The sequence below is a fragment of the Haliotis asinina genome, chromosome 2 (assembly GCF_037392515.1).
Source record: "Haliotis asinina isolate JCU_RB_2024 chromosome 2, JCU_Hal_asi_v2, whole genome shotgun sequence".
NCBI lineage: Eukaryota > Metazoa > Mollusca > Gastropoda > Lepetellida > Haliotidae > Haliotis > Haliotis asinina.
Window position 1 is genome coordinate 4,145,696 of NC_090281.1, and position 15,342 is coordinate 4,161,037.

Genomic DNA, 15,342 nt, shown 5'->3' on the forward strand with positions numbered 1-15,342 from the left:
GATGATAAAAGAACTGTTAGTGTATGCTGCAGATATCCTGATTATACCATACCGTAAACCACCTACTAATACAGAGTAGTGCTAGAGATTAAATTGTTCTAGTGACACTGCTGGTTAAGTATCACCAATCATTTTAAATCAGTGGTTTTACTGACACTTTTTCAGATTCAAAGACTACGGGACATGTGGCTGGTTCTCCGACAGAATCACACAGGAAGTGCCTACCTGTTCGACACAAAGCTCAAGACTGCATACAATGCCCTTAATGATGGGAGCAGTTCTCTCCCCTTGCAAAATGTGTGTATTCCTAATATAAGCCCGGTGGTACATTTGTTGGAGCGAGATCTGGACTCTGTCATGAGCAGTCTTCCATGGGAGGATACGGACAAGGCTTTGTTTGGTACAGAAATATTTCTGGCTCATTTGGACACTGCACGAATCATTGCATCCCAGTTTGCACTCTACCGTATAGTTGGGAGCTCTGTGATCAGTGAAATGAAAGAAAATAATGAAATGACAGACATGTTCAAAACTGAAACGCAGTTGAGGTTGTTTTGGGGACTGAAAGGTTGTGGTGTCAATCGTTCCGATCGCCACAGCAAGTTCGACCAGCTGTTGACAGTATTGTCCGATCGAGCGGAACCCCCGGGAGATGATGGTACAGCAGTGTAAAGGATTCTGGAAACTTTGTGCTTGTTGCGTGTAAAGACAGCTTGTTTACTGATGGTGCTATTTAGTGTGATATGATGGAGCTCTTTGTTTGGACAGTACTACATCAGTTTCCAGTTTGCCAAGTTTTGTTTCAATCACTATATTATGTCGAAATTTATTTTTTGTCAGCCCACATAGTCAGTTAATAGATGTACTACAAACAGACTAATTTTGCTTGTTGCCGTGTAGGTTTCAATATACATGTACGTTACAATTCAGTTTGCAAAGGAAATAATGCTAATTAATTTTGTTGTTTAGTGTAAGTTTCATCAAAGATGAGAACTATGAATGCCAGGTTCTGAAGATTGTTGAAGGACTTGTGTGTACTGAATATTTACTGATCGTGTCATACTGAGAGCCACTTACAAGGTGTGGACGTTTGTTGTTGACGCAGTACTCCACATGTAAAGATGGTCCTCAAATAATGGAATCAGAACAAGACAATCTAGTTTGGGATGATGTGTACAATGACCTACATGTTCAAAATCACCAAACCTTACCTCACAGTCAGCTTGGTCCTAGAATCCCACCCTCATTGCCAGTCTTCTGTTCTGTCAAATAGCAGACATATCAGGTAGTTATGAGACAACTCCAGAACCCTTGGACCAAGGCAGTTGGATTGTTTTAAGCACATCAGACTTACTAGTTGTTTGAATGATTTTTGTTTGATATTGCAACTGTTGACTGGCTTCTTTGTATTATGTCTCTTTAGTTTCATGTTTCATGTTTTATTTCAACAAACATCTGACTACGAACTTAATTTTTAACAGTTTTATTCAAGTGCTATTGACAGCCCCACTGGATTTCAGACAGAGTCAAAATGTCTTAACAAGAGCAACTCACTGTTGGATAGAGACTAAGTCCCCATATTTTCCCACACTTTACATTTATCTGTGGCCTTGTCACTAAGCCATGGGGTGGTAGTGTAGCCTAATGGTTAAAGGGTCTGCTCATGACACGGAAGACTCACTCACTCACTCACTAGGCGTCACAAGACAAGAGTATTACATAATCCCTTGTTTTTCTAAATCCTGGATCTTCCTTCAGCTGTAAGAAGTCATTTGGCACATTTTATGATAGCTTTAATTGTATAAATTAATTGTTACTGCAGCAAGGGTGGTTCAGTTATATAATGCCTTGGTGCTAATGGTTTGTCACCCTCATTATGATTCTAGGTTTTATTAGCTGTGCTCATGAGTCTTACACAGTGGCATACCATGGAGACATGCATCACTTTGGTTTTCCCTGCTGGAACATGGCTCAACGTGGTTCAGTTAACCTGGCATGAACTACATAGGACTTCCATCTTTCCTTAAGTACCAGTAAGCTTTCTGCTGGTTGCACAAAACCATATATCATTGGTCAGTGGTGATTCAGTCATGTCAGCGAAGGAGCTTTGTATAATTATTTCAGTTTGAGCAGTTTTTTGCAGTCATACCCAGTTTTGGCATATGTAGATTATGTGAGTTTCTGCGTATAAGCAGAACAAAGGTTTGATCATTCCTACTGCATGTATCAACATCCTGCATGCTATCTGTCATCTCAACTTATCAGGTCCTGTTATTTGTTATATATTTTCCATTCAAATTATATCGCTACAGCCCTTTTCTTTCCATTGTCTCAAATGTGTATTGACAAGTTATACATTAACAGTAATGAATAAGGTTATGAATAAAACTGAAAGTGCAAAACTGGTGTCTGTCATTAGGGAGGGTAAGATAAATTGATCAATCAGCAATAATACTAACTTTTCATTTCAAAATGTTCATTTAACCATATATTATGAGAGTTGACATTTTAAAGTAACAGAAAAAAACACTCATGTTACCATAAACGCATAAGGATGTATATGGTTGTTTCATGAAATGCGAGTATCTTATTTACACATGTGAATAAATAATTCATAATTATCATGTTTTCCTTTGTATTATTTTGTTGAGCATCAAGATCAAAGAAACAAGAAACGTGTAGATTTTACTGCAGCTTCATCCAGTATCTCCTGAACATCAACAGTTATCTTTGTTTGACCTCACAAGCTGCAACATTCCAGCAATATTATAGAGGTGTGAACCAGACAGTCCAGTAACTGACATCACAGGTGTCAATTCAGACAACCTGGATATGATGACCTCCATCAACCAGTTCCTCGTAAGAATATACTGTTTAGTTTCTACATTTATGTCAAATTGTAAATAGTGACCTCTAGACTAGACATGACTGTTTGCTGTTGTGATCAAGGATGTGGCTTGTCCCTGTGAGACAACTATCCAAGGTTCACAGCGACTGTTGCACTTCAGCTTTGCCTTGAAGCATTTACACCTGTTTGTTGGACACTTGCTGTGCCCAGAGCATATGTACTACAAAGAACCGAACATCACCCTGGTCACGTAACCGAGTCTGCAGATTTAGAAAGCAGTTACTGAGATAACATCTAAAGTACTAAAGTACTGTCGGAAACAGAAAAAAACTATCTTTAGGCTGTTACTCTATATCCCAAAAATTTGCACAACTGGAAATAGCATTATGTCAAAATTTCTCTTTCGACCTAACCTGGCATTCCATGGGATGTATAATAAGTTATTCAGAAAAGCATTTTCATCCGTAAAACCAGGTAAAACTTAAAAAAAATATGAATAGCTGCTGAAAAGAATACATCTGACTATAGATAGCATTTAGGTCTCCCACCCTGTCAATTCACCTGGCATGAAATGCATACGCTGCCTGTTGGTACAAGGAGTCATCTCAAAGATATTTTTGGTGCTTTTTCATGCGTGTTGAATATGTCTCATCTATTAACATTTCAACCATCTTCCTTTCATGAAGTTTATCTTAAGATATGTAAAAGAGTATGATACCTGATACCCATAGATACTCGTATTAAATGTCTCAGAATATATAGGTGGCACGACCATGTTTTGCTTTTGAGATGACCCATCCTACCTGTTTCTTGTTATAGTGATAGTGAGAATCCATGGTAACTGCCTCCTTAATAGTTTCAACAGGAATATTATTATTTTCAACGAAAGCTGTTGTTAATAATGAAGCTAAGTCTAATTTCAAAATGGGCATTTAAAAAGTGTCCTTAGTAATACAATATCATCTCACACTCATTTGCATAAAGCCATGGTCTGTTCCAGATAAGTTGCTTTGGAAATCTGCATTGTTCATATTGGCACTAATCTCTCCTCTGTAACGTCCTTTTTCATGTTTCCCATCTCCCTACCACTGGAACTGTTGTAAGACTGAACATATTTTTAACAGATATTTCACATTTTTGCATATCAAGTACATAAATTATGGAGATAAACGTGAAAAATCATTTTCCTACAGTACTATAGTCTGTCTCACGTTAGTTTCCCTACTGCCTTGCCCTTTCTGCAATGCTAAATCCCCAAATGAAACAAGTCCATACTGCCTCTGGGTGTCTTCGCAGCAGGAAGGCGACATTTGGGGGCCTGTATAAACTTGGGCCATTTTTCATTTTTGCCTTGTGTGAAAAGGGTGGACATTTGCAATAATGGATTCAGGTGTTTATACGAGAATCGTAATCCCAGAGGAAGGCGACAGCCCCAAGATATTCATATTCATTTCATTCATACATATGTATTTATAAAATATTTCACTTCCACTTACCATTTTATAATATATTTCACATAGCAGATGTACAAAGTATCATCAAACATGTTATCATCTAACACTGTATCATCTTATAATATACTTCACCTCCATGGTCCTCCTTAATCATTACAACATGCACAAAGTACCATTTAACATGCTAATCCTCGTATCATTTTTATTGAAAGATGTACAAGGTATCATCTTGCATGCTAATCATCGTATCATTTTGTAAAATGTTTCACTTCAACTGTCCTTCTTAATCATTAAAATATGTCCAAAGTATCATCTAACACGCTAATTTAATATCATACATGCACCATCTGTGTACTCATACAACTTCCACTTGACTTCCTCACGCTTCCTTTGCAGATCTCTGTACCTTCTTTTTCTTTGGTGGGAGGCGCTGAAAAAGTTAGGGGTGGAGGTGGGGGTGTTGTGGTGGTTGTGAACTGCATCACCTCAGTGGAATGTCATTTTTGGTTGTCAGTGAGGCACTGCAGTCTTTCGTTGTGGATCTCCAAAGACCTACCTCATTTGATTTTCTCTTACTGATTCTGTACATACAACTTCCAACTACCTAACACCTCCCACCTTGAGCTGTAGGCAGGTACTTGTACTGTAAGTGTGTGTTCGCCATGTCTCAGAGATAAAGCAATGATGACTGTTCTATCAGCATATTTATATCAAACTGTTCAGGCTGTTGTTGTTGTTACTGATATGAATGCACACTTCTCATGAAAACGATTAATACTGCAAATAACAGTTCGGCAAAAACTGTTAAAAAAAACTGGTGTCAGCATGAACGACCCATGCACAGTGTTCATGTAGAAATTAGTACAAATTTAGTCGCCATACCTACGCTAATACCCCAGTAAGCCCTTACATAAACATTACTATAACAACATGAAACATGAAAGAGCACCGTGTTTCATCTTCGTGTGAAGAACTGTAAGTAAAAAGTCGCATTCCTGCGAATGAACCTTCCTCAGCCTCTCTGGTCTCCATGGGGCTTCTCTTCAATTTAAATGGGTTTGTTTGTTACTATCACAATTATATATATTCAGTGACCAAGGATTAGTTTACACATAACACTACTAGGCTTCACTTTACATGCGTTTCCTGACAACTGATAACGGGAACAACTGCCATTTTATGTGTGCTTCAGGTAACAGATGAGACTTTTATGCAACACAAACCCTTTGCTTCTTGTTTAACATCTGACTCAGCACTATTCTACTACACGACAGTGGCATGTAAATAATTTAGTCTGGACCAGATAATCTAGTGATCAATATCACACGCGATAATTAAAGTCTCCCGAGTCGATTCAGGCAATCCATTTAGCCAATACCTTCACAGGGTGGCTTGTACCCATGCTAATCTGTGTCCCTGGATATATCAGACTGAGGTGGTACATACCTATGGGCATTCAGTGCAATTCATCACAATGGTATGTACCATCATGGTGTTATGACCTGGTACACTGTCCCAGAACCAGCTGTTTCAACAACAAGGAAATGTCTGTGTGTCACTGCCACAACTAAACACGTGTGAGTACCAAGAACCAGGTCTCTACCTCTGACAGCAGGCACTACCAGTAACCATGGTAACATAAAATAACTGTACATGACATTTATCACTCCTTACGCAGATACCGATATTATGTAATGCATGAAAAAGAACTAGAAGATTGGTTCATGTTCATTGTTATTCTCATATTTGACACCAACAAACATTTCTCCAGATATGATGTTTGGACATCTGAATCGGTCTGCAGTCAGTGGTTTGATCTGATGTCTGTGTATCACCACACAGAGTACAATGTCCCAACATCCACCAGTCAGGAAGAAACCTGATTATGTAGATGACACAACCAGTCAACCTTATACATTTTAGATGTTTTAAAGCCTAATCCTTTCCGACCTTGTCACGAGTCATAGGCGAGATGTGTTCACCTGATTTCAGTTAAGAAAAGCCAGATTTTTGGATCTAAACTTCTTCCGGCCTCTTCTTGTTTGTGTTGTATTCCATCAAGTCCATTGCCTGTTGTTTAAGCACATTACTGGCCTCTTATTAGTATTATATCTTCAGTCTTCAATGGTGTTAAACACATTTTCTTCGTAGTGCCTCTTGTATGTATATATACGACCCCTTCATACCGCCTGCTCTTCACCTGATGAAGAAGCAAGCATACGCCCCAAAACGTCTTATTCACCTGATAAAGGGACAAGCATACGTTCCAAAATGTCTTATTCACCTGATAAAGGGACAAGCATACGTTCCAAAACATCTTATTCACCTGATAAAGGGACAAGCATACGCCCCAAAACATCTTATTCACCTGATAAAGGGACAAGCATACGCCCCAAAACATCTTATTCACCTGATAAAGGGACAAGCATACGTTCCAAAACGTCTTATTCACCTGATAAAGGGACAAGCATACGCCCCAAAACATCTTATTCACCTGATAAAGGGACAAGCATACGCCCCAAAACGTCTTATTCACCTGATAAAGGGACAAGCATACGTTCCAAAATGTCTTATTCACCTGATAAAGGGACAAGCATACGCCCCAAAACATCTTATTCACCTGATAAAGGGACAAGCATACGCCCCAAAACGTCTTATTCACCTGATAAAGGGACAAGCATACGCCCCAAAACATCTTATTCACCTGATAAAGGGACAAGCATACGTTCCAAAACGTCTTATTCACCTGATAAAGGGACAAGCATACGCCCCAAAACATCTTATTCACCTGATAAAGGGACAAGCATACGCCCCAAAACGTCTTATTCACCTGATAAAGGGACAAGCATACGTTCCAAAACGCTGTGTTATTCACAATAAAGAAGTTGGCATCCATAAATCTGGCTTTTCTTATGCTTTCCACTCCTAAATTCCCTTAAATCTCTTTCCACTTCTAAATTCCCTTCAAAGATTTAATTTGATTTCAGTCCTCTCTTCAGTTTTCTTCAGTTCCAGGTTGCAGCAAAACAGCAGCATTCGGAACTGATTCAGGAACATGGCTGTCAAAATCTATCCATCATTTGAGTTTCACTTGTCCACTACATACTTAGTGTCCTGTGCTAGCAGACTAGCTTGAATTTTGAAGTCGCACAGTTGGAAGGCATCTCACATCCTATCTGCTGCTGCAGGTGTAGGTGCAGGTACACTCATGAGAGGCGAGTCCAACTTCTCAGGCTGGGCTACTGGACTTGGGCTGTATGTGTTGATCTTCTCACTCAACTGCTGATACGTTGTCCTCACAGCTTCACTCAGCTGGGAAAATGTCAAATAGTTCAAAACCATGACAACAAAACCAGACTACAAAGTTCAACAGGTACTTGCATAAGATATCTACCCTTGTGCCATCATCTGGTTGTACAACATCACCTCATTTGGTGCAATTTGAAAAACAAAACAAAAAAACATGAAAAAATTACATGGCTTATTTTTTAAAAATTTTTTTGTGCATTAATAACCATGACTGGGAAATGTCACTAACCAATTACTTTCAACGACAGTCTAAGTAAACTTCGTCTCAGTGTATTACACTCCACCACTGAGTCTAACAAAACCTAGTAGAAGGTCGCGTCAGGTAACCTTTGAGCAACCAATGACAGTCCAATCAAATGCGAGACGGTTAAATAGATTTAACCAATCAGACAACGGCTACTATTTAGGGACTTTCAAAATATTCAGGTCATCAACACAGATCTCTCCACAAACAAAAATCAGCATATAACACAGTTATTTGACCTGCAGTATATACGCTTTGGGGGTTTCTGTTGACATGGTTACCATTAGCTAATATTTCTGCAAGATAACATCCTTGAATAGTGTCAAAAACACTATTTTCAGCGACTGTTTACTCACCGTTGTCATGGCAGTACGTATGCCGTGTGCATCACCCGGAAGCGATCGTACACTAAATAGCATTCGGAATCGTTTGGGTACGAACCTTTTCGAGATAAAAAGTTCATAAGGGATGTACCAATGTGCACTTTCGCGATTTGGTAAGCAGTGTTCTGATTGGTCAGTCTCAAAGGTTGCCTGACGCGACCTCCCATAAGGTTTTGTTAGACTCAGTGGTGGAGTGTAACGAAAAGTACTGAGGATAAGTTTACTTAGACTGTTTCAACAACTGATTGGTTGTAATGAACCAATCAATGACTATAACCGATTCCCAACACTAATTCTATGGGAGTATATTGTTGAGTGTACAACACCACCACATTGTTGAGGTGTTCAACATTACCTCATTGTTGGGATGCACTGTCTCCATCAGGTTCTCCAGTCTGGCCTGCGGTAGTCGATGATGTATATGCCACAACAGACGAAGCATGTGACGGAGCACATTCTCCTTTGACAGACCAACCTGCACAAATCAAAACACACAAAACTAGAACATGTCATGATATACAAGTACAATGCACATCATAATACGTTATTTGATCATACTTTTAAATGTATATTAGTTAGTGTTAAGTAACAGGGCTATTGACTCAGCACTGTTCAATCCTGGAGCAAGATTAATGATGTCATTATGAAGCATGACATCATCAGGTTGACAGAACAAGACAATACTGTTGTGACGTCATTGGACAATGGAGCTGAAAATGGCTCATCATTAAGAAACCAGGGGACCATTGTCATTTGCAGTGGCTTGCTCATTTCTGATAACTGGAGGGTGGATTCATGATAATACCATCCAGTTTAGCTATAAGATTTTATAAAAAGTTTTTTATTTTCAATACTGCTTACGTTAAATAATTTACATACCAGAAGGAAGTCATCAAACACAGCTGAACAGAACTCCTCGCTTGCGAAGTCGTCAACCATATGTATAAGATGGGAAATTAGTGAGTGCAGGAATATGTCATCGTACGCCCGGTCATTCTCACAGTGTATGAGTGTGGGAAGGATCTGTGTGACAGCGACCCGATCCTTGTATCGGGCCACATGGAGGGCGTAGTACATGGCAAACAGGCTGGCTATGGGGCTCAACTTGATACAGATGGAGTACAGCTCAGACGGCGGCCGTATCCCACACGCCCCCTCCTCCAGTTTGGTGCTGACAGCCCGGATCTGATCATCTACCACCATTCCCACAATGCAGGGGATGAACTTGGTGAACAGCTGAGATTCCTGCAATAAACACACATTAACATGTAACTAACTTCTTCAACCTGTTTGTAGTTTAACACCACATTCTGAAAAATTGATGTTGTATGCATTAGCCTAAAAATAATAGAGAAAAAACATTGATCAACACCTCTTGAGCAGAATGGCTCACAATCACACAGGTTACAGATTCTGACCAATTAAATAATCAAGTGTGAAACAGGCTCACAATCAGACAGGTTACAGATTCTGAACAATTTCAAGTGTGAAACAGGCCCACAATCAGACAGGTTACAGATTCTGAATAAATTAAATAATCAAGTGTAAACAGGCCCACAATCAGACAGGTTACAGATTCTGACCAATTAAATAATCAAGTGTGAAACAGGCTCACAATCAGACAGATTACAGATTCTGACCAATTAATAATCAAGTGTGAAACAGGCTCACAATCAGGCAGGTTACAGATTCTGAACAATTAATGATCAAGTGTGAAACAGGCTCACAATCGGACAGATTACAGATTCTGACCAATTAATAATCAAGTGTGAAACAGGTCCACAATCAGACAGATCACAGATTACAGATTCTGAACAATTAATAATCAAGTGTGAAACAGGCTCACAATCAGACAGGTTACAGATTCTGACCAATTAATAATCAAGTGTGAAACAGGCCCACAATCAGACAGATTACAGATTCTGACCAATTAATAATCAAGTGTGAAACAGGCTCACAATCAGACAGATTACAGATTCTGAACAATTAATAATCAAGTGTGAAACAAGCTCACAATCAGATGGGTTACAGATTCTGACCAAGAAAAATCAAGTATGAAACAGACCAAGTAGTGGTCAATATAATGAGGGACTTCCAGTGCAGCTTGACATGACATTCAACATGCGAAAATAACCAAATCACCACACATGTAGCCATCTAAGACAACAAATACTTAGTAACAGATTTTGGTGAAACGAACTGTGATAGCGCTTAGATATTCCTCAGTGTGGCATGTAACCCTCGTTACTCACTCTAATGAGTGGCATGGGTAAATGAATATTTACTGGGTATTCTGCTCATAATAATAATAGTTTTTATTGTCACCTGTTTCGGTTCCCTGAAGACCTGGTTGTCAATCATATTCCAAGCTCCCAGACCGAGAGCGATCATTCGTACAAGCAGCTGTAGGTCGTGGTTCTCCTAGAAACACAGAACATCAAACTATTTTCATACATCCCAATATTGATATATCCATAAATCTGTAATGTTTACACTATGTGTTCATAGTCCTATGAACTTCTTAAGCCCATTCTTAAGACACTGGCTAGGATCAATCAGTTAAGAATCCTTAGGGCTACAAACTTTTCAAGAATAAGGGCCCTGGACCAGGTCTATTCGCTGATCACAAAACAATAAACTTCCTACTGACCCGCGGCAGTGTTTCCGTGTTGACACAGTACAGAAGCACCTTCATGGCTGACTGAGCTATGGTGTTGAGGGCGTAAGGATCACATAAGATCATAGACAGGTCTCTGTTCAATCACAAAACAAAAGCTGCAAACATCAAATCACAGGATTAACCCCATCACATCATGTATGAGGTGAAAAATACTCTCAGTTCTTGTACATGAATAAGAATTGAGCAACAACCAAGTAATGCAAATCACTTGAATCAATGTTACAACAGTTTTGTTCAGAGAGGTACTGGTGTAAGGATCACATTTCATACATTCTTCTTCACACATCTCACATATTAATGTCATTGAGCAGTGTAGAATAACTCCGAATACATGATTATCTCCCCTTAATGCAATCTGTAAACCCAACACAAATGGACTATGACTTTCACCACTTACTAATTATATTTTATTTAACCTGATGTTGCAATTTCACCTGGCATAAAAGCATGCGTCTCCCCTAAAATTACTAACATTGAAAGTAGCAGCATCATTACACAAAAACAGGAAGCAAGAGAAGATGCATGAAGAAACCCTAAATTATCCATGCAGAAATGACTTACCCTAGTACAAACTCTTGCCCCTTCTTTATCCCATCCAAGAAACCCTGCAACTCTCTGGACCTGTTTGTGTTAACAATCCTCTCCCTAATACAGGCATCCACACACCAGGTGAACTTGTGGCATGGATCCACAGAACAGATCTCATTCACTTCCAGATCATGGATAGCCATCAACAACTCGGCCCGTAATGTGCAGTAGTGTGTATTTCGTGTCCTCAAAAACAAGGTCCTTAAAAATTGCAGCACCATATCATAAAGTTTCACATTTTTACCAATCATATGGACTAGTTTTTGAACAACCTCAGACTGACGTCGGATTTTAGGCATAGGTAGGAAGAATGACAATGCACTGTTTTCATGACTCAATAAAGAGTTCTCTTTTTCAGCAATATACTGCTGCAACAGAGGTGAGACTTCATCTCCGAACAGAGCCTGGTTGTCCTGCCATATCTGTCGCTTGACCTCTGTAGCAGCCTCTGTGTACAGTTCCTTGTCGTCTAGGATCTGAGTCAGGTACTCCTCTTTGATTTGAGGCAGGTGTTTAAGGATGTTCATCACAACAGGTCGGACAGTCTTCACCTTGATGACAGGAAAACTCTTTACCAAGAGCTCCTCTAGCTTCTTGATCTTGTCCTCCCTGTTACTGTTCGCTAAATCAGATATCCCACTGACAAGTTTCTCTCGAAGCTCCTCCAAGATGGATTCATGAAACTCCAGCCGTCTCACTCCATGAAGATCCAGGAATGGAAGAGCTGGTCTTAGTGATGGGAGAAGGACTCCATTTTCACTCTGAAACTCTTCAATTGCTCCGAGAGGGTCAGAACAGTTGGTCAGTGCCTCTCTCAGAGCCTCGCCCCCCGGGATACCTAAAGCATCCAGCCCAGACATCTTAACACGTATACCTGAAAATACAATCACAGTTTACTGTGCATATCGGGATAATATTCACTAAACATATCAGAATTGTGACTACCACTCAGTTCAAGTTAATCATAGTATCTAGTTTTATACAGAAATATGAATGCCTGAGCTTTGGAATGTTGGAAGCAAGTTGACTTTTTCCTAATACAATATACATAGATTTTATTCTTATTACAAATTTTATCAAATCTTTGAGTAAGTGACCGAGTGTTCCTTCTAGATGCATTATCAGCAGTTTTGCAGCCATTCATGGCTAAATGTACTTGAGAGTATGAAAAAGAAATATTACAAACAGAAAACATCAACGAAATACTAGTCCTTTGGTGATTCCTGCACTACAACATAGAGTTCAGAGACTCTACCTATGTCATAATACATTGAGAGATGCCATGAGAGTGGCACTATAAACACGATAACACTACTGGACAATTGGTACCACTATGTCTACAGCAGTAATACTTATGACACAGATGATGTCGACAATTAGATCTGGTTGTCATTTGTTGCTTTCACTTTACAGATCCCACATCCTTCATATATCCTCAGAGATAGTTGTGTAATTGTTAGTATGGCTAGGATACCTTACCACCAAATAGATACAAATCAAACAGCTGAATCTGAACAGTTATTCCCTACATTCTTGGGGTTTATTCAGCTTACTAGTCACTCAGGGTTTGGAGTTTCGATAGATTAATCAAACAAAACAGTTTTGCAAAGCGCTTAACAATTTCAGACCACATCATCGATCCAACACACAATGAAGTATCCCTTTCTCTCCACAACATCACATGAAAAACAAATTTCGGACCCAATTTCTAAATTTGCCCCAAAAGCTCAAAACTTGAAAAAAGTAAAATTGTTCATTCAGACTTCATATGTTTCAAGCATTACAGAAGTCAGTCACGCGTTCATTAATGAACAGTGATTTTCTACCAAAAACCAATCCTATACAATTTATCAAAAAGAATATTTTTAATATTACAATTTCACATACATTAAGTAAAATCCAGGTACGCACCGTGCAATTTTCCAAACCGGAAGTCGGCCTAAACTTGTTGTTTCTTTTGAAGAGGAATAAAGGGAAGTAACTCTATGTCGTTAACTATTACTTCTTTTGACATAGTTACTTTCATTGTTGTATTAACGATGTTCTAATGCAGAAGTTAATGACAACATAGTATGTAATCATAAGGAAGAGAACCGTACATGAATTCCTATATATATTTGTGAAACCTTTACACTACGTTGGTCCGAACAAATATGCGCACTTAAAATCTGCGGATTCTAACGAAGATATTTAGAAAAGAATAGATCAAACTTACTAAGGGACCGTTTATAATTTATCACTCTTTACAATTTATAATTTGTCCCTTCAATACTTGGGACAAAACAAATTTTGTACATTCTAAGTACAAATCACATGGACCCGATATCACCGTATTCGTTATTTTGTTCTAGTTTAATGCAGCTCCACACAGTCGTATAACTGAAGATCCTTATTGTAATTTGCACAGTGTTTATAAGAACCTACACGTTAAAATTACGGAAGTTTTTCTGGCCGTAGCCCGATGACATATCTGCCGCTGTGATGCAAATGCAAACACTCACAATTTATGAACAGGAAGAAATGACTGAAACCAAGTATAGGGGGGCATCAATATCACCTTTGTTATCATCAAGTCCCAGCGGGTACTGGTATTCCCAAACAACCCGTGATGGTGCGACATCCAAGTGTCAGGTTACGTGGCTGACTGTATGTCACCCGTGCCCGGTAAATGTTTGCTGATTATAGCAATCATTGGATTTTCTGGCCCAGAAGCCATATTTTACACGCCGCTTTTATACAATCAGAGAGAATATGCACCCCTATAAGTAAGCCCCTGTTAAACAGCAGAAAAACAGAAGCCGAGATAGTGATAGCACATTTATACTAAACAATTCCGTATGGATGGGCGAGTTCTTATCGCGCTGTTCTCCAGCGTTAAGAAATATAAGGGATATACTACAACATATATATCTCCCTAGAAATACGCACTGAGATAAAATGTAGAAGGATCAGGTTATATATAGGTGTTTCTACTGCCTCGAGTTTAAAGGTAACGTAGATATTATGTTAGTCTATTATTGGAAGGACCGTAATGAATGCTTGGAAGGTATCTAAACGTTTTAAACCACGTATTAGGTGGAAAGTTGCAAAGTTAATGTCATCTTGCTACAAAATTAAATCAATATGTGTGTGCCCGCTTTTGTGAAAGGAACAGAAAATTAGTTTACATCATGATGTAAGGAACTGTTTCGAGCGGGAATGAGAAAAAGACACGAGTATTTAATGAGTAATCGTATGGAACGAGTGTATGTATGCCAATGTCTGTCATAACGTTTTCTGAAAAATAGTGTTGCAGCAAGTATAATCTACAATTGGGATGGGTCACTCCCTTGCTTTCTTCACCATTTGTACTAATTGACGTGTGTCTCGTCTTGCTCCAACGCACACGGTGACTTGGCTCGTTTCCAGCGCATTTTTAACTTCAGCCAGTTAATTGTATCAGTCGGAATTTTACAATGAGTAAATGAATTATAGTAATACTTAGGAGCAAGAATTATCAGCGAATGAATGAATGAAAGAAACAAAGAAAAAAAAGTACATTTGTGAATGAATGAAAGAATAAATGATACGCCACGGCCATCCCTCCCAAAACATGTTTAAGAAAGTATCGAAAAAGTAATACATGTGTTAACATCAGCTGTCCTTTTTATAAAATCTACTTTGAGACATTTTTGTTTACATCAATAATTAATTCAGATATATTACTGCGTGTGGGGAATGGAATGAACATTGACAAAATTGAGAAAAATTAACTGACGCTGTCACACACCACTCAAAATCAGAAAGTTTAAAATTATCACAAAGCGTTATAAACACCTTTCCAGTTTTGTCAAATA

The 15,342-nt window shown here is 38.8% G+C and overlaps 2 protein-coding genes across 6 annotated transcripts in view; one reads left to right on the forward strand and one right to left on the reverse strand.

Annotated features, from left to right (window-relative positions):
- Window positions 1-2,621, forward strand: part of LOC137273150 (breast cancer anti-estrogen resistance protein 3 homolog) — a 125,085-nt gene extending 122,464 nt beyond the window's left edge. For all 4 annotated transcript variants that reach the window (XM_067805623.1, XM_067805624.1, XM_067805625.1 and 1 more), the window contains exon 7: window positions 166-2,621. In XM_067805623.1, the coding sequence (XP_067661724.1) occupies window positions 166-672 (507 nt within the window). In that variant the 3' untranslated portion in view covers window positions 673-2,621. The remainder of the gene's footprint in view (window positions 1-165) is intronic.
- Window positions 2,622-4,493: 1,872 nt separating this feature from the next.
- LOC137273153 (negative elongation factor B-like) lies at window positions 4,494-13,489 on the reverse strand. Of its 2 annotated transcripts, none has more exons than XM_067805629.1 (7): window positions 13,418-13,489; window positions 11,480-12,380; window positions 10,889-10,991; window positions 10,564-10,659; window positions 9,118-9,483; window positions 8,594-8,713; window positions 4,494-7,614 (listed from the first exon to the last, which is right to left on the reverse strand). In XM_067805629.1, the coding sequence occupies exons 2-7, from the start codon at window positions 12,364-12,366 to the stop codon at window positions 7,468-7,470; spliced, it is 1,719 nt and encodes a 572-aa protein (XP_067661730.1). In that variant the 5' UTR covers window positions 12,367-12,380; window positions 13,418-13,489; the 3' UTR covers window positions 4,494-7,467. The 2 variants fall into 2 exon arrangements, with proteins under 2 accessions (XP_067661730.1, XP_067661731.1); XM_067805630.1 differs by having other exon boundaries at window positions 6,019-7,614; window positions 13,394-13,447.
- Window positions 13,490-15,342: the final 1,853 nt, after the last annotated feature.